This window comes from Hibiscus syriacus, unplaced genomic scaffold (assembly GCF_006381635.1).
Source record: "Hibiscus syriacus cultivar Baekdansim isolate YM2019G1 unplaced genomic scaffold, ASM638163v2 tig00002237_pilon, whole genome shotgun sequence".
Lineage (NCBI taxonomy): Eukaryota > Viridiplantae > Streptophyta > Magnoliopsida > Malvales > Malvaceae > Hibiscus > Hibiscus syriacus.
The window spans coordinates 4,485,971-4,512,564 of NW_024061918.1; the positions used below are offsets into that span (position 1 = coordinate 4,485,971).

Sequence of the window (26,594 nt, forward strand, 5' to 3'; positions counted from 1 at the left end):
ATTGTATATTTTTTCAAAAATTATAAAACTGAAATAATTTTAAAAAATATAAAAATTATCATAAATGAAACATGAAGAAAATCAAGAATCAATGTTAATAATAAAAGTAAATGAAGTTTGAAGTAAAAAAAATAACAAGTTGATAGATGAACTAATTAATATAATATTAATATTGAAGATGTACTTATCTTATTAAATGTATAAATAAAATAAATAAATGCAAAATTAAAATATTAAATACCACATGATTCTTTCTATTGATAGCATCAAAGAACAAATCTGAAATGGTTAATGGGCTTGACCCCAAAACTCCCACAAATCTTTTATCACCACCCAGAAACTCCTACCATGAAAATGCACCCACAAATCTGAAACTTGAGATTTTGCCGTAGCTGTGAAAGAGAACAAAAGAAGATGGAATGGGGAGGGTGTTTGTGGTTGAGCTTGATGGAAGGTCTTATAGATGCAAGTTTTGTAGAACTCACTTGGCTCTCCCTGATGATCTTGTTTCCAGCGTACCCACTTCTTTTTTTCCCTCACTCTTTCTGGCGCCCCCCCAACCCCCATTTCTAACCTATTTTTATTTCATTTATCATCAATTACTTTTCTTATTATTTTTCATGGTAAAAGTTGATTCTTTTAGCTGCTACTGATGGGAGCAAGTTTAAAGTTGAGAACTTTAGAAGTGTGTATCTTATTATTTATCAAGATAACACTAGAGAAACATGATAACTAGTTGTTTTTTAGGTTCTGATGATGGAAATATGAAATAGTTGAACCTCAAAGTTTAGGATTCTGAAAAAGAAGACGGTGAATTGGCCAATTTGGGGGAGGGGGAAGTTTATGATTGTTTTCACTTGTCAAATAGATTTAACTTGGTAATTTTTATGTTCAAATTCTGTTGATTCATTAGGGGGATGGATAGGAACCCCAAATGGAAATAAATGATCGAAAATCAACTAAATAAGAAGAGTTACACTAAAATACCCTACCAAAGGACTCATCATCCCTTAAGATGTGGAAATCTCTTTGATTGTTTGAGGCCTTAGATAATGGCGATTGTTCTATTCTGAAGTGGGGACTTTTTGTTTGATCTGCCTTACCTAAAAGCCTTGTGTCAACATACTGAAAGATTTATTTGCTTTGTCTGGTTAGCCATTTTGATTTATCGACTCTGCCTTGTGTCCTCAGTTGTCTTTTATCGAACTATTATCTGCACTGTCTTCGCATTGTGCAATTAAGTCTTTCATTAACCTTTTGAAGTTACAGTGCTTTCTTGGAATATATTGCTTGTAGGTGTTGTTGCATACGTTATTAGAGATCTTCGAACCTGTCATGTTGGAAGAATTTGATCTTCTGTTTCTTTTTTCTATCATAATTAGCTATTCCAATTTGCAATGCTCTCTTTAGCCGAGAAACACCAATACTATCTTGGTTATAGGATTAATAGGTTATTCTTTTAGGATGCCTCCTACCACCTGCTGAGGTACCTAAATATATATTTATATTTCTGTCAGTTTTAATAAAAAATAATTCATATATTCATTAAAATCTAATTGGTATTTCCTAACTGCTAAATAATTTTAGCGAGTTTGTATTTAAACCTCGAGAATCTTGTTTAGTTCCACATGTTTTCCTGGTCAATTTTCATTTGGCAGTCCTATGATAGAAGCAAGCAACAAACTTTAGAGTCAAACAATACAAGAATGACCAAGATTGCTCCCCTATCTATCGAGATGGTTTCCACCCTCCCATTAACGCCACGATTAGAAAGGAGAAGAAAAACTATCAACACGGTTTGACACCCCCCTTTATTTATGGAGATGTTTTCCACCGAGTCCATTCAAGATACAAAGGTAATATATTCAATCCTGAAAACTAAAGAAAATACAAATGCTGCTCTTTGAAACCACGAATAAAAATATACTTTTAAGTATTGAGATAAAGTGACTTCAGTAAACATGTTTGTAGATGTACCATAGACTATATCTTTTTATTACATAAATCAATGATTTCACGTGTAATGTTAGATGGTTAATCCGTTCAGTGTTTCTCGCTTGCTCATATTTCTGTTCTGGTTTCTTAAGAGTTCATTCAAATAGTTCCCCTCAGCTGTATGCTTTGGTTCTGGAATTGTTTTGTATTTTGTTTTTTCAAATAAAAAAACCCACAGGTGTCAACTCCATTCAATTGCTAATGACTTCTTTGGCATTTTCATTATTTGTTCAGTCCTTCCATTGTCGCCGGGGGAAAGCCTATCTCTTCAATGACGCTTAAGATCTCATAGTTTCATCAATGATTGATCGACTTAAAAATTCATTTTCTTTATTTAAAACGATTTTGCTGTTTTTTTTTTTTGCTAAAACTGCTGGCTAATCCTTATAGCAGTTATAATGTGAAATACTGAAAATTTTGAATTATACCACCATGATCTTTCAAAGGAAGTGAATTTTCAAGGTTTCGTGACATTTGCCCGAGAAATATTTCATACTCGTGTGGGCTGATGAATGCTTCGAGTTGCTTGTCATTTTGACAGTTTCATGATTCAGGGTGAATATAACAGTTAGAGCCCTAGAAGAGAGGCTGATGCTTTCCGGAATGCATACCGTGGCTGATATATTTTGCTGCTGCTGCGGACAAATTGTTGGCTGGAAATATGTAATTTCTGTCTTATCTCGCACGCACATACACATCTATTCAGTAAATTGAGTTCTGGATATTATAAATCTCTGAATCTTCCATCTTTGTTTGGGCAGGAGGCAGCATATGAGAAGAGTCAAAAGTACAAAGAAGGAAAATTTGTTCTCGAGCGGTAAGCTTTTTTGCCTTCGGATTTTCACTATTTGTTCTTGACAATAAAACATCATATATGTTTATTTGCTCTCTACACGTGACAGGGGGAGGATTGTTGATGAAATCGATTGCGCATCAGAAGTATACATCGATACTTGTCCTAGTATGAGTGACGGCGAAGATGCTTAGAATGTTGTAACTTGTAGCCACTGTATCTGAAGCAAGATCTAATAAGGGAAGGAGTAAATTTTGTAGATTATATAAAGAAATAATGCAATGATTGCCATGTAAGATTAGGTGTTGTAACTTGATTCCAATGAGTACTTCAATTATGATACAAGTTGCATATTTTCTCAGTGATTATACTTGTGCTGAGCAAATATAAGAACTGAATATCAATTTTAACAGTAATTTAACCATCTCTGTTTCTACTTGTACATGTTCTAAAATGCTCCTCAGTTGCCTGTCAGTTTCTTTGTACCACTTAAACAAGCCCAATCTTCCATCTCTGTTACAGATATGTTGTCCAGCAATGGAGAATATCGATCCATAATATAAGGAATCAGCGTAAAACATGATGGAAAGCAGGGCGGATAAAGTGTGAATATTATCCTGTTGGTAGATATGCTTTAACAAGTTTCTATTGCTACAGAGATGGTCTTCAACAAGTTTCTATTGCTACAGAGAGTCCTCAACAAGTTTCTGGGAAAAGTACCTGCTCAGAAAGAATACCAGAAAGGCCAACTGATGCACCAGGCCTAACATGAGATACAATATCATCTGCCAGTTCTAACAAAGGATTTAGAAGTATATTTGCGACGATCACATCGTACTTTTTGTGTTCTGATTCAACCAGTCTCGTATGAAGTCTGTTTTCGAACATCTTTATGTTCGTCAATTGAGGGGAAGTGTTGCTGGAAACCAGGCGTAATTTCATTTTTTCAGGGCCTATGTCGTTGAGAGTGGCATTGTGTCGTTGAGAGGGTCTATATCAATTCCAACAGACAAAGAAGCACCAAACTGCAGGTCACATCGTTATTGAGAAATTAGCATGTTAAACTAGTGGTTACTTGGACTTGGGTGAGTGCCGGATAAGAACACATATATAATATAAGCTATGCAAAATTCTTTTTCATGTTTTTCCTTGTGGTTTGAGGACCTTGAACGGTCATATCGCATACTATGTCTAGATGTCTCGAAAACGATTCCGACATGTGTTTATCTGACTCATCATCTACATGGAAATAATCGAATATACTCCTGTCTAACACTCATACCCGAGCTTGAGTAACATAGCTTAAGAATCCACTCATAATTAAGAAATAATTACCTTCAGTGCTGCTAGTGCCAAAATGCCAGAACCTGTGCCATACTCCAAGAAGTATTCTCCTCCTTTGATCAATCTTTGTAGCAGCAACAGACACAATCTGGTGGTTGGATGCTCCTCAGTTCCAAATGCCAATCCAGGATTCAGAACAATATTCGTTGCTTCAACATCCTAAAGGATTGAAAGCAAATACCTTGTACTTGTTCAATTCACCAATAATGCTCGAATATGGATAATATTCGATAAACTAGCAATAAAGCAATGTTAAGAACTTAAGATTTCATCACAGTTTTCATTTATTTCGTTATTATTTTCCAAAAAATCAATTAAAGTCTAAAGACATATATTGGAATCTTAACATCATTCGTGGGGTTAAAAACCTCCATCGTCAATGTATATATATATAAACAAGTTTTTCTATGTAAATGGAAGTAAGATACTTAGCTTTAAAGGCCTAGTGGCCAAGATATTCACCCTTGTGGATTTAAGCCACTAGTTTCTCTAAAATAGTTTCTTATAAAAAAAAAGTGTCTAAAATAGTAAAGAGAGTAGCATAATATGTTATCTAGATCAGGTGATGAGTGTGGGATAAGTATATTTTTAACACGGGCATGCTAAAATGTTGTAGCGAATCTATGTCATGGTGTTGGTTATGAGTACCTTAAAAAGAGAAAAATGAGAGAGTTCGGTAACATGCCGCCTGTGTGTAATTAAAGGAGGGACTGCAACATGATCTTAGAGAAAGTAATTGGGACATATAACCATACCGGGGGAATCTTCCATTGAGGGACAACCCAAAGTCCTTCACTCACTTCAACTGGATCAAATGATTCCCATCTCAAACAGAAAAACAAGGGTTCAAATCATATTATCAATGAAATTAGATTTTTTTAACAGTATAACTAAACATCTCCCAGTATCAGCAATCCTTCCATATTCCACACATGGCCTATTTTGTACCAGCAAATGAAATAAAGAGAATGAGAAAAGCAAAACTAACCTGAGTTTTCTTTATCCAGTCATAATGCTCACCTGTTTTAACTTCATAACTTGGTATCTCTTTTAAGCCTACAGAATCAGCAGCCTGTGAGATGCATACATCCACATCTTCAGATTCAGGAAATATGGACTCGATGCATATCTGCGTGAGAAACACAAAATCATTCAAAACCCAATCTTAAATTATAATAAAAATCCCATCTTTAAGCATAGTGAAAATGAAGCTTAACCTCAGTAGAAGCATCACAATTGTCATCTTCATCCACGGTAGTTGAAGTTGCACCAAAGCACATAAGAGCTTCAGAAAACATATCCTAAACAACCAAAAAAAATTTAAAAAAAGGGGATTATATTTAGATTTCCTGAATTAAACCTTACAGAGATATCCTTTCGACATCGAAAACGAACAGAGAGATAAGGGGATAATAAGGCAGAGGAAGCGGGTTCAGATATTGAGGTGTAACAATGAGACAGAGGAGGGAAAATCTTTGTGGGGAGTGATGGTTGGGATTTTTCATTGACGTTTTTGAAGAGGGAAGTGAGGGATGGATGAATGAAACGGCGTGAGAGAGTGCAGAATCCATGGCTTGAAGTTAAGGTAAGGTGTTTGAAGAAATGACTCTGCCATTTTCTTTGGATTGTAAAAGATAATTCTTTGGAATTCTTTTTAAACGTTTAGTTGGAAATTCGGAATATATACATGGCGGTAAACGGGTTTACCCTATAAAAATTGTGAGAAACAAAAAGGTAAATTACATATTTAGTCACTCAATTATTTGAGATATTTTGTTACTAAAGTATATTTTTTTATGATCATCATTGTTACATTTTAGTTTTATTTTGGTCATTTGCTGTTAAAAAATTAACAGAACTGCTGAAGTTATTTTTTAATTTTTTAATAATGACTTGACATTATTTTATGACGATATGTCAGCATCGCCGTTAATTCATGAACAAAGAATGACTAGAATAAAATCAAAACGTAACGTTAGTGATAATTTTGAAAAAAATAATAGTTAGGTGACCAAAATAGAATCATGTAAATGGTTGGGTGGTTAAATACATAATTTTTGAGATATGAATTCTCTATCCCAGTTTGATATTTTTTGTTATAATTTTAAAATGTTACGTTTAGTAGACGGAAGTTGATAACAACCGTTTTTATAACTATAATTATATTCTTTTGTCATTAGAGTGATGATTTTGGTCATACAATTAAATTCAGAAAAAGTAATTATTTATGTCCTGTTTTAAGTTTTAACAATAATGATTAAAAAAGTTATCGATTTTAATTTACAAATAAAAAGTTTCATATCAAAATAAGTGTTTAAGTTATATCATTTTTGTTAAATAAGTGTCTAAATTATTTTTGATTCATCTCGATGCTTAACGTTTTTTCAGTTATCATTTTAAGTGTCTAACGTTTTTTCGTTATCATTTTAGATGTCCGAACATTAACCGTCATTAAAAAATCTCATTAAATGACACATTATATATTCTGATAATTCTGAGATTTAAAAAAACATATTTTATAAATTAAAAAAAAAACTTGTGCAATTCCAACCCCCACCCCTACCCCGCCTGTTCTCCCTCCCCTTCGTCGGTGCTTCTGTGCGCTCGCATCATCCCATGCTTCAATTAATTATATTTTGAGTTGAATTTAATAATAAATTTAGAATTATGATTAGGGATTTGAGTATTAGATTTAAGGATTTGTATTTAAAAAATTTATAGATTTAGGGGACTTAGTGTTCGATCGATTGTAAAAGTATGAGATTTTTGTTTGTGAGTGGTTGGCCAGTTACATGTCATTGGGTGTTTGGCCAATTAACGGTGTTGATGATGTCCGGGGGTGTCAAAAAGATTAAAATTAATGTTTTAAAAATTTTAGGTTTTTTTTTAAGATTTAAAAAATTTATTTTTTTTAAATATATATTTTTATTTTAAATAAAAATTCTCAAAATTATCAGAACGTGACACGTATCACTTAACAAATTTTTTAATGGCGGTTAACGGCTGAGCGTCTAAAATGGTAACAAAGAAAATATTAGGGATGTAAAATGATAATAAAGAAAACGTTAAACACCAATATGAGTAAGAAAAATAGTTTAGCCACCTATAAGATAAAAGTGTATAGTTTGGATTCTTATTTTGATATTAAGCCCAAATAAAATTATAAAATTTAAAATATGAAAGATCAAAAATAAAAAAGTTTGAATATAATAGAGGGGCTAACGTCAGAATTTGACCTATAATTTCCAAAACTTAATAATCAAAGAGTCCCTGAAAAAGGAAATGAAAAAAAAAAGTAAAAAACAAATAGAGCCGAGAAGAAATGTTCTCCTCTAACCCGTTATCTCTCAGCGTTCCCGACCCTACCTTCGAATCGTGGCTCCGTGATTCCGGCTACCTAGATGTCATCGACGACCACCAGACTGCCGCTGCCGCCTCCACAACCGCTACCGCTACCACTCCCACAATCAGCGACTCTACAATAACCATCCCAGTAAGCAGCTTCTTTTTAAGATATTTGGTCTCTTTTCTCTCTCATTTGTGGACGCTGCTCTCCCTGTTAACGTTTAACCCATTCGCCAAGCTCACCACCAACGATTTCTCTGGAGAAACTCCTTCGTGGACTAAAGGGTTCTTCGCGGATTTTGGGTCCTATTCGTTTCCAGCTTCGGTTTCTCAAGTGAGGCTCAGGGTTCAAGAGAATGTTAAGCGTTATGCGCGGAATTATGCCTCACTTTTTATTCTCTTCTTCGCTTGTTCTCTGTAAGCTCAAAATCCTCTTCTTTCATATGCATTTATTTCTTGTTGTTAATTGTGAGGATTGTTTTGGTTCTTTCCAAGGATTGGTAAATTGGGTTTTCTCGTTTGTTTCCTCAGAAAGTTGTGGGGAAAAGAGAAAAAGAAAAATTTAAGAATTAAGATAGTTTATACAGCCATCTTTGCTAATTGCTTGTTTTCTGTTTATGTTTCATAGGTATCAGCTGCCACTTGCACTTGTTGGGTTGATATCAAGTTTGGCACTTTGGGATTCATTCAGGTTCTTCAGTGATAAATGGGGTTTGGATAGGTTTCCTGTTACTCAATTGATCTTGGTTCGAATTGTGCAATGTGGTTAGTTCTCGAACTTCAGCACTGTAAAATCTTCTTTTGAATTTGAAATTTTTAGTGAAATCTTATGATGGCCTGTCAATGTTTGGAATTTACGAGTAGAGCTTTCTGAATGATTACTCATTTTTTTTCTATCTGCAAAAGATGACCCTTGCCTCAAGCAAACTGCAAAATATTAAATTTTCGTAGATTACGGTTTGTATGAACTAGTTCTTGTTGGATAATAATGCAATCCATTGAAGATTGTAGATACTGTATAGAAAGGTGAAAGCGAAGGAGATCACTAGCAGATAGAAGCTATTTTCTTTTAGTTATATAATGCTCAACTTTCTTTCATCTTTTGCAGCTACTGCAATTATTTTGCTATGGTTGAATGTTCAAATGGCTTTGTGTTGTACCATTGGTGTCAGTTATATAGGTAAATATTGTATTTAAAAAAACTTCTATTGATGATTTTTTAATTTGTTTGAACTTATAATTGAATTCCCGTTGTAGTTATGATTTTGCATGCCGCATTCCGGAAGCTGACTCCGACAAAGCAACCTTCTCGAGCTAGATCATGGAAATAGGAGATTACAGCAAACCTAACAAGAATATGGCCAACTCCATTTTGCGGTTTACTTCTGCAGCAATAGATCAACTTCTTCTTTCCAGTGAGATACAAAAAAATCCTCTTTATAGTATAATGGCTTATTATCTGCTGGATGATTTTTAGTTGTTGGTCTTTTCTCAGCACATGTAAAATGAAAAAAAATGAAAAAAAGAAAAAGAAATGTGCATTATTACACAATAAACATTGGATAAAAGATCTTGTTTTGCTATCTGTCAATCATATGCTGTTTTTTTTTTTTTTTTTTTTTTTTTTTTGTATCTTCCTCATCAAAGCTCACTCTCCCACTTCCTGCTCGGAAGTTGGCTGATTCATTCAGAGTTTGCTGTTAAACGGTGCATCTCATTTAATGTCCTAAACTTTGCTACATGCAGAACTCGAATAGAAATCGAAGAGGTGAGTATAATTCGATTTGTAACTTTTGTTTTGCCTGCAATCCCTCTATTAGTTCTAAATTAGAATTTTCTTTTGTAATGATTTGTTGTATCTTGTTGTTTAAAAACAAACTCCAGTCATTGAGCTCCAAAAGTTAGGTTCAACCCCTTTGTGCTACCCTGCTGCTCTGTGTACAACTTTCCATGATTGAATGTTTTGATCCGACTCCTCATTTTTCTTAAAGCATCCATATTTGATACTCTCATCCTACTTGGATATATGTTTAGGACCTTTCAATGATTCTCCGAATAGGAAAACTTAGAAGACGTCGAACATGCTTGTGTTTCACACATGATACGGCCTTGTACTTACTCCAGATTAATAAAGAAAGAAAACTCACGATAAGTTAAATATACATGTGTCTGGGATTTTGACATAATGTTTATACGACTGACAGAAATACTCTTTAGTTTAGCTCTGAAACATTGATCTTTTGTGCTGGGAATCAACATTGCTGAAAGTGAAAGTATTGCTACAATGGCAGCCACTTCTTACCTTCATATGAAACTTGGAATTTGGCTAAATCGAAGCTCTTGATTTTCAGCTGAAGAATATATATTGTAAGTTTGATAACAAAATCAAACAATATTAACTCAAGATCTTTGTAAATGTTCCTATCCATTCAATTATAAAATTAAGGGTAAGCTACATGTTTAGTACCCCAACTAAAACCTTTGTTTCGTTTAGGTCGCATAATTTTTTTTCGATCATAGTTAGCATCATGTTTTGGTTTTATTTTAGTAATCTATTGTTAAAAAAATTGCTGATGTGACTTTTTTTAATTGTTTTTCAATAATGTTACACTATCTTATGAACACACATTATCATGATCATTAATTTTTTTAAAAGTACAAAACATATAATTTACCTTAAAATTTATAAGAAAAAAAAGGGAAAATATAATACGTCAACATTAACATCGTCTTAGTTTTCACTTTTTATAGAAAATTGGGTAAACCCAAAGGAAAAGCTCAAAGTCTCCTTTCATTTTTTTGGGGTTTGGCTTCGTATGCGTCTTTTTCCATTTTATTCAACGTCGTTGTATTTTCAAGTCACCACCGACTGACGAAGGGTTAAGTCTTCTTTCTCTTTTTTTCTATTTCTCGTCGTTTTGAGCTGTTGGTTGTGGTGTTCGGTTGGGTGTTAGGGTCTCAGTTATGGTAGTTGGTTGAGGGAAGTGAAGGGTATTGTGCTTTTGGGTTAATGGTGGAAGTTTGGGTGCAAGTCGTGGATTTGTTCCATGGCGGTGGTTGGTCGAGATGTTGGGGTATGGGTGACGGGTGTAGCCAAGAGGCTTGGAGAATGGTGATGCAATGGTGTTCTGTTGGGTGATACTAGGGGTGCACAAAAAATCCGAATATCCGATTTTACGAAAAAAATATCCGAAACCGGATTTGGGAAAAATCGGTTTTTTTTAACCGGATCGGATTTTTTTAAACCGGTTATTTTAACCGGTTTGGAGAAAAAAACCTAGACCGGTTTTTTTACACGATAAAAAACCGGTTTTTATCCGAAAAAAAACCGGTCTGGGTTTAAAAAACTAGCCGTTGGGGGGTTTTGTGACCGTTTTTACCTTTTTTCTTTAAAAAATTACCATTTTACCACCCTAAACATGTATAAATAGGTTGGGGATGTATTTGGTTGATTACAATTTTCTCAAATCTTATTACACAACACCTAAACATCTCTCAAATCTTATTTTTGTAATTTTTTGTTCATCATGAGTAACACGGTTGAATCTTCCGTCGGGGAAAACCTTGAAGTCGTGAGAGTGATCGAACACACTCGAAACAAAGATATTTGGGATCACTACAATTTATGTGAGATGTCAAATGGCTCGAGGAGGGCGCGTTGTAAACTTTGTCTAAAGTTTCTTGCATCGGAAGGAAACACAACGTTGAAGAACCATTTGACAAAATCATGCAAGGCACTTCACTCAAGATCGGATCTTAGTCAATCGAATCTTACATCGCAAGGTGGTGTTTTTGTTTACGACAACGAAAAATTACAAGAAGCGTTTACAAAGTTCGTGATTACAAAAGCATTGCCGTTCGACCACTTTGATGATGAAGATTTCACGACAATAATTCAACAATTAATGCAACCACGTTATACTCAAGTAAGTCGTACTACCCTTAAAAGAGATGCTATAAAAATGTGGCGTACGGCGAGGGAAAAAATTATTTTAGGATTTCAAGAACACCGTTATGGTGTGTCACTTACATGTGACGTTTGGAGTTCCCCTCATAATACCGGAAATTCTTTTTTACCCGTTACGTTACATTGGTTAGATCAAGATAATTGGCAAATGATGAAAAGAACAATCGCGTTTGAATTATTCGGTGAGCCCGCATACCGGTGCTAATTTATTTACACTTTTAAAAAGGGTAATTTGTCTTTATAAATTAGAAAATAAAGTTTTTTCTATATCATTTGATAATGCATCGAATAATACAAACGCGGTTCCAAGATTGAAAATATTACTTTCACCGATTTTAGACGGTGAGTTTTTTCATACCCGTTGCGTTGCACACATAATTAATTTATCCGTGCAAGCTGGTTTGGAGGTTATTGAGCCGATTAGATTAGAATTTAAAACAATGATAAAATCGGTTCTTTGTAACAACAACAAAAGACTAAATGAGTATAAACGATTTTGTAAGTCCGTTAATAAAAAAACTTTGGGTCCTAATTTGGATTATCCAACTCGTTGGAACTCAACTTGGATGATGATGCATACTGCCTTAAGGCAAAGGGAAACATTACAAACATTTCACGATCGGCTTTTCGAGAGGGGTCATGTCCCAAACATTTATCCGGATTCGAGTTGGGAAACTATAGCCAAAATAACCGATTTGCTTGGGGTTTTTAAAAATGCAACAACTTTTTTATCCGGTGTTTATTACCCTACTAGCCCATTGGTTCTTAATCAAATATTTTTGTTGGCTACCCGACTAAATGACTTTGAATTTGAAACCGAAGTTTTTCAAGAATTGGCTTTGCAATGAAGGAAAACTTTAAAATATTTAAGGAGATTCTCCCCATTTTTACTTGTGCTGCCGCTTTAAACCCAACGTTAAATGTTGGCAGGGTTGAAACACTAATTGAACAAATTGCGTTTGCTTTTAATCTAACCGATGATGAACCCAACTTTGTCCAAAACCAAATAAATTATTTTAACAAATGTTTTCGAGACATGTTTGCAATTTATTTAACTAAATACGGATCAAGTAGTGTAATACACGATCAAATGAGAATGAATGCGGAATCATCTAGTAGACGTCCAAGTAACATAAATTTAAATCTTTTTTAACACTCTTGTAAATTCCCAATCCAAACATACTACCACCCCAAGTAGCGAGTTGGGAAATTACATGTCATGCGATTTTCTATCAAAAATGACATTTGAAGAGTTTGAAAGTTTGGATATTTTAGCTTGGTGGAAAGAAAAGGAAGCACAATTTCCGATTCTAGCCGCCATGACCCGTGATTTACTAACTGTCCAAGCTTCTACGGTAGCTTCGGAATCCGCTTTTTCTGTTAGTGGCAGGGTTATATCGCAACGGAGATCAAGAATAAGTCCCGAGTCGGTGGAAGTATGCATTTGTTTAAAGGATTATTTGGATGGAGCGGCTCGTAAGCAACATATCACCACCCTAGAAGATGCAATTGATGCCGATTTGGAAGCAAACTTACACATTGAAGAAGTCGAACTTGGAATATCCCCTCCAAACGAAGAAGGCGAAGATGATGAAGAAGAGATGGCAATGTAGTTTATTTTTAAACTTTATTTCAATTATCGTAAACTTTGTTTCAATTATTGAACTTGAAGTTTTTAAGTATTTGAATTTATCGAACTTGGAAGTTTTTAAGTATTTGAATTTATCAAACTTGGAAGTATTTAAGTATTTCAATTATGTTGAGTTAATCGATCGACGGAATCGGCCAAGAGGGGGTGAATTGGCAATTAAAATTTTGGTGGAAGCTTTTGCAGAAAATTGAAAAGATTTGCACAGCGATTTAGAGTGGTTCGACTTTCTCAATCAAAGTCTACGTCCACTACCTTAGCTATCCACACTAAGGATTTTCCACAAATTCACTAATTTGTCTTTCTTTTAAGGACAAAGAGTAACCTTACAAACCCTCAAGAATTATACCCCAAATTCTTGAGAAAACTCTCTTCCAAAGAGAACAATACAAATTTACAAACTTACAAGGAAATCCTCACAAGGTAGATTGTTTGCACAATTCTAGAACAAAGAAAAGAACACTCAAAGATGAATACAATTGAGCACAATATGTGTTCTTGAAAGCAAAATGATATTGAATGAAAATAGGCTTGAAATGCTCAAACTTGAGGTTTGATGCTTTCTCTTTGTTTCTCTCTTGATTCTAGTTGCTTGATGTTTCTTGTCTTTGATCAATGGTTTCTAAGCTTGCTTAAATACACCTTGAATCACTTCTGAACGTTAGGGATAATTAATGAAGATAATATAGCCGTTTAAGTGTGAAAACATTTAATAAAAATGCTTAGAGCGTGGGGGGAATCGGTACCCTCTCATAGGGAATCGGTTCCCTAAGTGTAAAATTCAAATATTTCGACCGAGTCAAACCTTTCAGGGGGGAATCGGTTCCCTCTGAGCAATCTGAAATTTTTGGCTTTAAAATGGTTCGAAATACTTTGAAAGATTATTTTGAAATTGTTTTAAGATTAAAACTTAATTTTACACTTAAGTAAGGATTAAAAATGATTTTTGAAATATTTGGAGTAATGTTTTGATATTCGAATAATTATATTGAATATACTTAGAAAATTATTTGGAAAATCTTAAAATTCATTTAACTTAATTTGTTATATCGAAATATCAAAATGTTTTCAACAAATTATCGTAAACTTTGTTGCAATTGATGACGATGTAATTTTAATAATATTAAAATCGGTTTTTTTTATAACCGGTTTTTTTAAAAAACTGATTTTTTTAAAACCGAAACCGGTTACACCGGTTAGGATATCCGGCCCTCCAAACAACCGGTTATTTTATAAACCGACTTTTTTTCTATGAGAAAAAATCAAATCGGATAAAAACCGATCCGGATCGGATTGAAATCCGACTTCTGAACCCTAGGTGATACTGAGCGTGGTCGACGGCCCCTTATCCTCTATCTTGTTTTTCTCCCCCTTATCCTCTCTGGTTTGTTTTGCAAATTATATTAAGAGATGGCGTGAAATTGAGAGGTGACTGGCGCATTTGGTGCTGGTACTATCGGGGATCAGCGGGTCAGACGCTGGGCTTTGGAATTGTCGGACGTGCCTTGGGGCAGAGTGAGTCGGGGCATTGAATGCTCTGGATATTGAGGAATTTTTGTCCCTTTGTTTGACGTGTTCGGATGTTCGAAGGGTCACCATTAGTTGAGTTTTTGTTCAGTATGACGAGGAACTCATCGGTAACGGCCATGTATTGTACGTACGATTATAGTTATCAAAATCGCCGAAAAACCTAAAAATTTGACGACCTTTGTGGTATTTTTTACAACGATCCATCACAGTTTCACGATGAATAAGAGATTGAGTTTTGGTCACTTCAGTGAGAAGATTTTGTTGGTGTTTAATATTGACAGCCACAAACCGAGCCTACCGATGGCAAGCTGTAAAATTTGAGTTTTATTTTTAAATTAGAATATTGATTTTTTTAAAACAAAATAGTTTTAAAATTTTATATGTATGACATTTATAAAATAATGATCAAATTTAATGGTTGTTACGGTTCACTTAAAAGTATTAACGTTAGAAGCGTTAAACGCCTATTGTTAGCAAAATATTCTTTAAGCATCAAATTATATTTTAAGATACAGTTTAAGCACTAAAAATTTATTAAGCCTAAAAGTGATTATATATATATATATATATATATTGATTTTGGGCTTTGAAAAATAGCCCGGCTGAAAATGGGTCATTACAATGTGGATTGACTTTCGAATGGACCGATGTATCTTGCATAACCGGAGGCAAGGCAAATGTTGACTTATGTGATTATCTTCTTTTTCTTTCACAAAACTAGACATTTTCTAAACGATTTCTTGAATTCAGTACACAAATATATTTTCCAAACATCGCCGGAACACCTCTCATGGCCAGTTTTAGCCCCCGAAAACTTCCATTTCAACGACATCGAGGAATCACCTTGCTAAGTCGAGCAGTTATCAAGGATCATGTGAACTCTGCAGCTCCATATCATGGCAAATCATTTCACCCTATCTTTTACATGAACTGCCTAACCATAAAAAGGCTCCACGTGCAACCCCACCTGGCAGATCCAAAAATTTAGAAATGAGAATCCAAAATTTTAATACTCTTTTTTTTTCAATATAATAGGTATACAAAATTTCTTATTTTTTCCCCTTATTCTTTTAATATGTTGAACTGTATTTAATATCTAATCTGTATGTATTTGACCCTATGAGATCATATGCATCCGCCACCGCCTGGAGGAGCTTTCAAGTGTATATGCATTGAACTTCACGTAAACCATCATATGTGATTAAATAAATTATCTCATTGTGATTTTGAAAAAGTAACAGTCAAAGAAAATTATAGTACGAGTAACATTATTACTAATTTACCGACTTGGGTAGTTTGGCAGAGAAATACAAGATGGAGAATGAGGAGCTAAGGGATTTGTCACACTCCTTTTATGAAGCAAGAATCATACATGACCTGAGATATGTAATCAAATCTCACATTTTCCTTCAGGTTGGTTTGAGATCTCAATCCATGCTTGGCTTTGCCAACTGCATCACATAAGAAAATTAAACACCCCAAAACAGTTAAAAATATTCGAAATTTGTAACTTTTCGAATATGATTATGCGTAACTACATGACATCCGGTTGTCCATTATCACCTTACCATCAGAATATCATCTGTATCCACATCAACAAGAATTATATGTGTAAATATCTATTGCTACGGTTCTTCATTTTTCTTGAAGCACCGTGTTCAACACGAGCATCAAACCTAGAAAACATTAGTTGGTTACGGGAGTAATATTTCAACAAACCTAGAAAACATTAGATGGTTACGGGAGTAATATTTCAACAAACCTAGAAAGTATAAATCTAGCAAGAGGGCCCAAGTTGGAATTTGAAGGAAGTTCTTAATGCTGCTGCTTTTTTCGACCGTCACTTTCTGGGTTTGCGTTTTGTGTATCTTGAGAGTCGTCTTTCCCTTGTTGAACTTGTGAGCGGCTAGCTCTTGCATATCTTTTATCGAAGATTCCTTTGAGCTGCAAAATTTTACTTCTGCTTGAGTTTCATCGTGTTAAAACACAGCGATGTTACGTACAAGGGGCATGATTATATGAGGACACAAAGTAAAAACTTTTAACCTTGCCAATCGCTCAAGCAACTTGCAAACAAGAGCTTCACAAGACCCAGGTTTTGTGCGCTCCATGTTTATGAGGGAATTCGTAACTGCACGCACAACTGACCCTTCTGAATCGTCAGAAATAACCTGCATTGCGTGCATTGACCATACTAATGAGATATCGAAAAATTTGATTCAGGCTTAATAAAAGTTGATAGCTGATACAATAAAATGGGAAAACAAAGTAGACACTATAGAATCATGTTCAGAAACAAGCTCTTAACATGAACCACTCCAGTCCCAGGTTTTTTTTTCATCTTCCACCTTAACAGAATTCCTTTTTACTGATTAACCACTTACAGAAATTGGTCCGGAGCCTTGTGTCACTCGCATCATTATTATGAAGGTACTTTGATCCAGATGAATTAGAGTCCGTACCAAGACTCAAGTTATACATACTGCATCCTTGATAATCGGTAAGCATCTTTATGTGTACGCAACTCTTTCATAGAAGGGATAAGTAACATTGATAGTGGCACAGATGCCAATGCTATCTTAGCATTTTCTTCGTCGTCACTTGGTTGGCGTGATCTTGGAAATAATCTTTGTGCATCAACAAATTCACGAGTACCACTGGAACCGAATTACAATACTTTAGAGATATTGGAACAACCAAATAAAGATAAAAAAATAGTTCTTCATCATTATGTTACTCTCTGACTCTTCATTTTTCTAGAAGTACTCATGTCCAACACCCAAGTTAAGACACATTTTTGGACAGGGAGTTATGATCATCCAATAATCTCCAAACACAAGGAAAATCGAGAAAAAAAATAGAACATACTCATATTTGACACTAAGTAGAGTCAGAGTAACATAGCTTTATCAGGCTTACCTAGAAGAATTGAAACTGTTACTCATTTGATCTTTTCTTCCATTTTCATGGCCAGGACTACTAAGCTTACTATTTGCAGACCTGTCCCTAGCATTTCCTTTCCTCAACCCTGCTTGAATTGCAGCCTTCGCCTGAATCGACATTAGAAGATGAGATTTTCAACAGAAAACATGATCATACACTCTCAACCTAGAAGTTAATAAAAATTCAAGTTCTATTGTGAACTCGGATTTCTACAGGATAAATTTGCATAACCGATAATACACACATTATACAACAAAAAGGCTTTCGGAAAAATCCAGCTAGACAATGATTTGTGTAGTTATTGTTATAGATAGAATGAAGAAAAATAAGTAAAAGAAATTATAAAAAAAATGCATGTTAGAGATATACTACAGTAAAACTAGTCGGATCAAACAGTGGAAGCTGTATAAATATCATAAAACGTATTAATATCAATTATTAATAAATAAATTTACGCTCTATAACACATGAATTCACGACCAAACAAGACAAACAAAAAGGGTTTACAGTTAAAAACCACCTCTGCTAGATTTGAAGCGCCATCTTCAACTGATGCACTTGAAGTTCTATTTTGAATTCCTTGCCTGGGTCTTGGGATTTGAGGAGAATCAGAACCATCAGCTTGGCCACGGAACACAATAGTTCCACTGGTAGAAGCATCTTCTAAAGAAGCATATGCGCTACTAGACTGCGCAGAACATTAAAATCCAATAAAATCAATGTCTGGGAGAGAAACAAAGTGAACAAAAACTCTATCTACTAAACATTTTTCTGAAGATAACTTTGAAGAAAGTGAAGGAAGCTTACAAGAGAGCTTGAGTCACGAAGCAAAGCTGATGATTGAGATCCTCTAGGAGAACTTATGACCATAGTTCCTGACCTGCTGAAAGACATTTCATCCTGGGAATAGAGCACCAAGAAACAATGTCACAAGATATTCGAGTAGAAGTATATTATAGTCAGTGTTGTAAAGCCACATGCCTAGGCAGTTCTAGAAAACAAAGCACTTCAGACCATTTCATGCAAGGCACATTTGATCAGGCACACAAGCCTTGTACGACTATGTGCTTTTCTATAAGGTGATAGGAACAGAAATGGCCAGCCTGACAGAAGTTAACTTGAATTTCTTTTATATTTACGATTTCTTCATTAACTGTACCTATAATAAGGAACAATCTTGAACTCTCTATATCTCAACATGCAAGTACTCAAATAATAAACTTACAAAACTAGGCAACGCTTCTGAGTTTCTGAACATTGTTATATATTTTTAGCTTATTTTGTATATGTACAAACATCTAAATATTGTGCCTTCTCTCAGGCAAGCACATTTTTTGTGCCTCGTGCGGTCGTGCCTCACAATATAAGATTCCATCACCTAGCTTGGCCTCATGTCCTCAACAAAAAGGGAAATAGTCGGGTATAAGAAACTTAAAAAGAAAGGATTATATGAAATTGGCTTTAATCTAACAGAAATGATGGGTGAATCCGGCCATGTGGACTTAACTTCAAGCCACATTATTGGCAGCAAACAAGAAAAGAATTCTCTAAAAGTTTAATCATACTTGTCAACAAAATTATATGTTAAACTCCACTCTGTCACTTTCAGAATAATGGAAGTCTTTGAAGTCACTAGATCATCCAATGCAACACATCTTTTTCTTAAGGCCATAGGACAAAAGGGAAGAACTTATGACGCCAAAAGCAATGATAAATTGCATTGTTGGACTTTGATTCGTGCAGTGTGAGAGAGACAGAAAGAACCTTACTTCGTCATTATCTTGATGTTCATCACGATATGACTCTCTTGTGTCTTTCCTAAAAGAAGCTTCCCGGGATTCATTAAGGGCATTACCAATTTCTGGAGTTCTTGGTATCGTTTGATTTTATGAAGTTTCGAGTTTCCTTTCTCCGATCTGAGGAGGTATTGCAAGACTTCGGACAGTATTTGTACTATTTGGTCCACCGATGCTGAAGTCCCATCCAGCACTTTTGAATGTTTTCCCCGCATTACTGCTGTGCAAACAAGTCAGTAAGAATCCCATAAAGATAAAAAGGAAAATTACTGTTAATCAACACAATCAACCCACCTAGCTCGAACAGTTTCATCACCTCTAATATCTCTCGTCACCTTCACAGTGTCAGTTGATTCTCCTATAGCGTTAGGGCCGTTTCTGGGTGTTTCTCCATCTTCCTTTAGTTGGTATTTTGGACGCTCTCTATTGAGAACACGAAACACAAGCATCTTAACTACAATAAACAATGCAAGATTGGTACTCTGAACTTAACATCCTCTTCTCATGACATGTCTGCAACATATATGCCATAAGCATAGTGCGCTCCAAGGTGCTTTGACATCTCAAAACTCGGTCAGATACAGATTCCAATCATATGTAGATTATGAAACCCCAAGTTCATGAAGGTACCTAATTCTCTCCAGAAGCTTCCGACTCTTCCAAGCATTTTTTTATAAAACTATGCTTTAGAAGTTCCTTGGCACTAGACCTCTGAAATTAAACAGATAAAAAAAAACAAAGGCAGTTTACAGCATTCAGAAATAATTAAGCCAATAATCCTAGGATCACATATACAAATCAGAATAGTTTGACATCAAAACACCAACGGTAATGTTGCACTTTAATGGATGGCTGATAGTTAGGAGAAAACTAGATATCAAAATAGTCCATTTTACTTAATAATTACACCTTACCCTATTGGTTGGGGTCAAACACAATCCCTTTCCATGTAGAAAACGAGAAGTTTTCCAAACACAAGGAATTGTTGAGTGCCCCAAAAGAAAAGAACTCAATTTCAAACACAATTTACCATGCATAGACACAATCATATCTCTGACACTACTAATGTGGAAAAGCCTGTGTACCAATTACAAAGAAAATTGACATGAAAGAGGGATAAGCAAAATGATAAAAAAAACGAACTGTTTACCTCCGCGGGTATTTTCTTCAAACATAAGGAAACAAATTCCTTCATGGGGGAGGGAAAAATGCTCTTCCAACTGCAGGATAGAAATTTCAATTATTTTTTAACCATAAATATGATCATTCCATAATGAGAGAGAACATAAGAATAAATTATTTAACATAAACCTATAATGATAACAAAAGCTATTGAGATTACCTGAGGTGGACTTTCTTGAGGTATTATAAAAAGAACTCTCATAGGATGAAGGTCTGCAAGTGGAGGTTCTCCCTTGGCCATCACAGTCATAGTTATCCCCAAAGACCATATATCAGCCTGTATCAGCAAAGAGCCCAATGATGGAACGCACATTGCTCAACAAGGCTTAGCATACCAATATATTGCAAGCTGTGCATGTGCCTACGAGGGAGAGGATAAGAAGATGGATAGCAGGTAATAGCAGTAACTCGACAAAAATTCCAAAGCACAGCTTTTAGAAGTACCTTTTCATTGTATCCATCTGTATTCTGAATCACTTCTGGTGCCATCCAGAAAGGTGTTCCTACAAAAGTCTGAACATTGTTAACCATATTAGTTCATTGATGGTCATTACGACAATGAGACCACCTGCAACACTATTTGCATAAAAAAACAATTGTTGGGTAAATGGAACGCGAGCTGATTTTAATCCTTCGATAAATATCATTTCAAGTTTCTTTCTAAGACAATCAGGGCCCTGGTGACAAAAACACTGGAGGTAAAAATCAAACAGATGGAAACTGGCAATAGTACCACAATACCATACTAAAGCAGTCATTTGATAGAGCAGTTTACCTAGAGAAGACAATTTCTGATTCAACTAAAAAGATGCAGATAATAGTTAGAAATGGAGAGTATATAAAAAAGGTTGCAATCCAGAATCACTTGTATTCATGACCAAATTGAACCCCACCATTTCCAATTGCATGTCCAACTTTCAGTTTCATAACATACAAATATTATAACCTTTTTTCCGTTGACCACCTATAACCTTAACTCTCATATTACTAGTAATCATTTTTTCAATTTTTATTAATTCAAGGACTAAAAACCATTAAATAGTTTTCAAGAAACTGAATTCCATTACAAAACCTTAAATTGAAAGCTTTTCTTTTTCAAAATCTAGAGATGTTAAATCAAATGTAACCTTTGATTTAGAATAGAAAGAGACAAACAAAAGCTTCGGTTAAATTAAAACTTACCCAAAAAGGTTGTTATAACTTGGCTTCTAAACAGCAAAGATAGGGAGATGCCATGAGAGAGAGATCACAAAGTCACTAAAAGGCATAGATTTTTTTTTTCTAAAAGTGTAGCGGCAAACCCAGAGGCTTAATGGAAAAATGATGCATCTTAAACAAAATACTGTACCTTTCTCTGTGATATCGTCCTTGTTAATTGCCCTGAAACACCAAAGTCTGCAACCTGTTGCAAGGCCATAAAATGAACTTCCAGCAGCAAAATGCATATATGTTCACCCATTTTTTACTTACACTCATAACCACTCAATGCAAAGAGTTCATGCTAAATGTGAGCCCATTAAAGAGAAGTACCTTAACATCACCATTCTCAGATAGTAAAATGTTCGCCGCTGACAACGGATATATCAAAAATCTTGTTAGTTAACAAAGTATGAGTCAATTAAAAAACTATTTATATAAATTGAAGGAAGGATAAAAATAACTGAGACAAATAACTTAAAGCAGAAAATATGCCTATACAAGTCTCTAAAACCAAATGTTCTAAATTTTTATCTTATCTTTATAAAAACTACATTTATAATTATAAGGGGAGGTAAAGAAAGAATAAAAGAGAAAACCTTTGATATCTCTATGAATCTTTCCTTCATTATGTAAATATTCAATTGCATGCAGTAAATCCCGTGAAATACATGCAATTGACATTTCATCTAATGGAGGGTCTGACTGGAGCTGCACATAAAGAATCACAATAAACTTTCAACAAGAAATAAACACCAAAAGAATCTTGGCATGTAATAGAAGCAAATCAGCTTTCAATTGCATGCAATAGAATCACCATAAGCTTTCAACAAGAATTAAATGCCAAGAGAGTTCATGAAAATTTAGGAGCAAAGCTTCTGCATTATTCAATCAAATATCATGCACCAAATGTGTAGAAGCAAGTAATAGAAGTAATTTACTAGGTCAGCAACGGAACCACCAGCCATGTATTCCATTATTATCCATTTCTTGGTTTGGTGAAGATAGGAGCCATAATACTCGGTGATGTATGGACAGCGGCATTGTGACAAAACAGAGATTTCCTGGAACAAAAAAAAAAAATCACATACGGAAGACTTAGTAACGTACTCGTTAATTACTACAGATATTAGCTCACAAGATATCAAGGTAATACATTCTGTATGTCCTCAATTTCATGCTTACTGCAAAATGCAAAAATAAAAATAAAGCATACATAAGAAACAGAAAATATGAATAGCAAAACACACAATATGTGAATGGAAGTTGCTAAATACCACATCTACTTACAGTAAATAAAGGCATCTACAAACTCACTTTCAAATTGATTATATGTATTGAGACTTCTTGGATGAATGGGAATATAAATTTGCTTTGCTTAATATGTACAAACTAATGATTCTTATTTATCAAGGAAAAAAAGGTTTTCTCATCAGAAAAGCTCACAATTATACAGATTGTGAGTATGAGGGAAAGATGAGGAAAAGAGAGCAAGTTAATAATTAAAAAATTGAAAATGAACAGACGATCATAAACAAAACTTTCTTCCACATAGCAACTACCTGCCTTTAAAATAAATAAGGAATAAATTAAACAAAAATAACAAAGCTAACAACTTACGATTCCTCTAAATCAATAACTTTAATAGCAACTTCTTTCTTCAGTTCCTTATCAAACCTGTAGATCAAGAGAGGAATCAGCTACCCATCTCATATTTTCATCAATTATGATCCATGATTTAAACAGTCATAAGTCCAACGTGATTATGGAAAAGAACCAGTCAGAGATGTCTTGCAGTATAACTAGCAGTTACATAGTCAAACAAGATAAAGTAGCATACATGCCTCAAATGTGAAATAGAATGTCAGCAACTAATTTAAAATGGTATCGGTGTTCCCAGGCAATTGACATGCCATTAAAAAATAGGCAAATAAATATGACAGTAAATGGCTCACTAGAGCACCCTATTTCAAAAATATCAGCCTAATCTATCTGATAAACTCAGGAAAAAGAGACAAAATACCAGCTTGACTTGATAGGACAAAGGAGATACCAGTTATTACATGATCGGCTCTATTCCAAGGGGAGTTCAAATGAGAACACTCTGCAACTATTTTAAACACAACTAAAACTAAGTTTATTGAGGACACTCAATATTTCTAACCTTGCAATCCATTCCAATAGTTTGTTAAAGATTAGCAATGCTCCTAAACAGTACATAAGTTGAACCAGTCATTTTCTGAACCTATTTTATTATTACATAGACTAACTAGATGTCTCCATAAACTCCTAACTGAAGTGAATAAGATGTTAATTTATGGCTCATTCAGCACCCAACATCCCTTGAGACTCCTTTTCCCCCACTCACGGGAAGATCTTCTTTCCTTTGTATTCATATTAAAAGTACAAATTCAAATTTTTGAAGCATGGTATATTTTCAACTTAGACACTAAAATATATAAATTCAACAATAGCATCCGCATATTTATCACTATTCCACTAATTTACTCCTCCTGGGCACCAAGCAACTCCTGAATTAAACACAGGTAACAAAGTTAGAACATAAGCAACATATTACATTCAATCAAGAGTAACACTATTACATTCGCTTGAAGTTCTCTGACAATGCAAATCCACTCAGGCAGTGTGATAATGAAAGAAATCAAAGTAGACTTACGCTTTATAGACATCACCAAATGATCCTCTGCCAATCAACTCCACTTGACTAAATCTAGACCCTGCTGCTTCATGTAAACCTGCTATATCAGCCATTTCCACATATAAACCCCTTTCACATCAAATATCAAACCAACCCAAAACCCAACCCCTCAAAACATTCACATTCCACCCATTCTTCGATTACAGTTCAATACCCAGTTCCATATTGCCAAAACAAGCCTCAAGAACCCAATCCTTGAAACAGAAATTGAAAACAAAACCCATGAATATCCTCATATAAAAACACATGTAAAAGAACCAAATCGCACACCATGAAAATCCCACATTTCAAGATCTAAAGAACCAATTAAAATGAAAATCTTTTTTTACCAAAAATTGAAATCATAATATGCTCATAAGCTCTTACAGTGAAAGCAAAGCATAAACAAAGAGACAACTCGAAAAAAGAACACAACAAATTAAGATTTCCTTTTTCCATAAGGTGAAAGAAAGAATATATTAAAGTGACATGCGAACAAAAACCAAAACAAAAAGAATCCTTAAAAACAAATTTAGCAACTACCCATTACAAAATTTCACTCTCTCCTGATAGTGAAATCGCACCAACAACATTTAGTCATTTACCTTACCAAAAAAAAAACCTCAACAACTTGGTTTTTCCCCCCTTGCATTACATGCATTTATTCCTGTTGGAGAAGTGTTTTCTTTTAAATTTTCACTGCTTCTATTTCAGGAAGACCTTCTCTTTCGTTAATTCAATAATAGTCTCTCCCTGTTTTCATCGAGAGAAATGAATTTGTTTCCTATGAGCTCTCAAAAGATCGAAGAATAAAACAAAAGTTGTTCGTTAATGGAGGACTCCGCTGTGTAATTTTTTTTTATTTTTACATTTTATTTACAAGTAAATTTAATTTCTTGAGTCTAGATGAACTAAAACGCATCGCTCCGGTCAGTATTCATTTTCAGACACAAATTAACCGGGGTTTTTTTTTCAATAGAGCAAACAGTTTAATTAATTAGTTTAATATGACATATAAAAGTTTATTTAGAAATATACTATATTTATTATAGTTGATGTGATGAATTTTAATTAAAGATATTTTTTATTCAAATTTTTTATCATGTTATAATAAAAATTAATAAAAAAAAATTATAATATTTTATAAAATTAATCATCTCGACGTGACGAGTTTAAATAAAAAATATTTTTTAAAAAAACTTATCATCTTAACGTGATGAGTTTTTTAAATACTATAAAAAATATTATAGATCCCAAAATAAATTTTTACTTATCTTATTTTCTTAAATAATTTTCCGGTTTACCTTATTGGGAAAAAACCAATGAACCGATCCATTATGGCCCACTTAGGTCAACATGGCTCAACAAACCCCTATAGCTAAACTGGGCTGAGCCATTGTCGACCTTTAAAATGGTATCATAAAACATGTAGTAACAATGGGAAATTGAATTTCATCGCCATTATAGCCTTAGTGGCATTTTTTCTGCCTAGTAAAACTTATATTTTTATATATATTAATTATATTAATTTTACCCTAAAATTCATTTATTAATTTTATCTTTTGATTAGCGTTAATGGTTACACGCTAACATGAAAGTTAATGGTGACGATTCAATATGATAATGTGACGGTTCACATGTAAATGATGATTTGATAGAAAGATTTAATTAATTCTTCGGTCAAAATTGAGGATATAATTAATTTTAATTAAAAATTTGATGACTTATTTGGTCTTTAAATAAAAAGGTAAGGATTTAAGCCATTACTAAAATTTTAGAAATATAAAAAACATTAAAAAATAGTCGTTACCTACAAATGATTACAAACACGATAAATCGATTTTTTTTATAAAATGGAATGATCATTTTCTAAATATATGATAGTTAGAAAAAGAAAAGATCGATCGTTTGTCTCAATGGATTGATTCTTTTGGTAAATGGATTGATTCTCTTATTGTAAAAAATAGATCGATCTTTTTCTCAAAAGATTAATCATTTTTATCTTTTAAGTATGGAAAAATATATTTTTAAGGATGATGATGGTCATATTTGTTTGATTTTCTTTTGACTAAATTAGAAAATATTTTAAAACGTAATTTTCAATTTTTTTAGATTTTTAGTTGTTTCTTAAAATAGTTGATTAAATCTAAAAATAC

At 34.0% G+C, this 26,594-nt stretch overlaps 3 protein-coding genes and 1 pseudogene across 3 annotated transcripts; 2 read left to right on the forward strand and 2 right to left on the reverse strand.

Moving 5' to 3' along the window:
• The first annotated feature begins 419 nt into the window (after positions 1-419).
• On the forward strand, positions 420-3,156 carry LOC120142347 (protein yippee-like At5g53940). Its single transcript, XM_039157060.1, has 5 exons — positions 420-515; positions 2,230-2,273; positions 2,550-2,658; positions 2,757-2,812; positions 2,898-3,156. Exons 1-5 carry the CDS (start codon positions 420-422, stop codon positions 2,980-2,982), a joined length of 390 nt encoding a protein of 129 aa, XP_039012991.1. The 3' UTR covers positions 2,983-3,156.
• LOC120142337 (ribosomal protein L11 methyltransferase-like) lies at positions 3,093-5,622 on the reverse strand. Its single transcript, XM_039157054.1, is given in 8 exon segments — positions 3,093-3,356; positions 3,509-3,774; positions 3,777-3,813; positions 4,124-4,291; positions 4,888-4,953; positions 5,121-5,261; positions 5,350-5,433; positions 5,498-5,622. Coding segments are annotated over 7 exon segments (867 nt in total). The 5' UTR covers positions 5,431-5,433; positions 5,498-5,622; the 3' UTR covers positions 3,093-3,248.
• Positions 5,623-7,425: 1,803 nt separating this feature from the next.
• On the forward strand, positions 7,426-8,823 carry LOC120142356 (PRA1 family protein H-like). Its single transcript, XM_039157067.1, has 4 exons — positions 7,426-7,894; positions 8,106-8,242; positions 8,586-8,657; positions 8,735-8,823. The coding sequence occupies exons 1-4, from the start codon at positions 7,455-7,457 to the stop codon at positions 8,806-8,808; spliced, it is 723 nt and encodes a 240-aa protein (XP_039012998.1). The 5' UTR covers positions 7,426-7,454; the 3' UTR covers positions 8,809-8,823.
• Positions 8,824-15,240: 6,417 nt separating this feature from the next.
• LOC120139281 lies at positions 15,241-25,256 on the reverse strand (annotated as a pseudogene).
• Between the last annotated feature and the right edge of the window lie 1,338 nt (positions 25,257-26,594).

Excerpts from the sequence above, each read along its gene's own strand:
- LOC120142347 (XM_039157060.1), top strand. The coding sequence starts at position 420 with ATGGGGAGGGTGTTTGTGGTTGAGCTTGATGGAAGGTCTTATAGATGC. Across the intron at positions 2,274-2,549 it reads GCCTATCTCTTCAATGACGC|GGTGAATATAACAGTTAGAG; the intron begins TTAAGATCTCAT and ends TTCATGATTCAG. Across the intron at positions 2,813-2,897 it reads GGAAAATTTGTTCTCGAGCG|GGGGAGGATTGTTGATGAAA; the intron begins GTAAGCTTTTTT and ends TACACGTGACAG.
- LOC120142356 (XM_039157067.1), top strand. The coding sequence starts at position 7,455 with ATGTTCTCCTCTAACCCGTTATCTCTCAGCGTTCCCGACCCTACCTTC. Across the intron at positions 7,895-8,105 it reads CTCTTCTTCGCTTGTTCTCT|GTATCAGCTGCCACTTGCAC; the intron begins GTAAGCTCAAAA and ends TATGTTTCATAG. Across the intron at positions 8,658-8,734 it reads CATTGGTGTCAGTTATATAG|TTATGATTTTGCATGCCGCA; the intron begins GTAAATATTGTA and ends TTCCCGTTGTAG.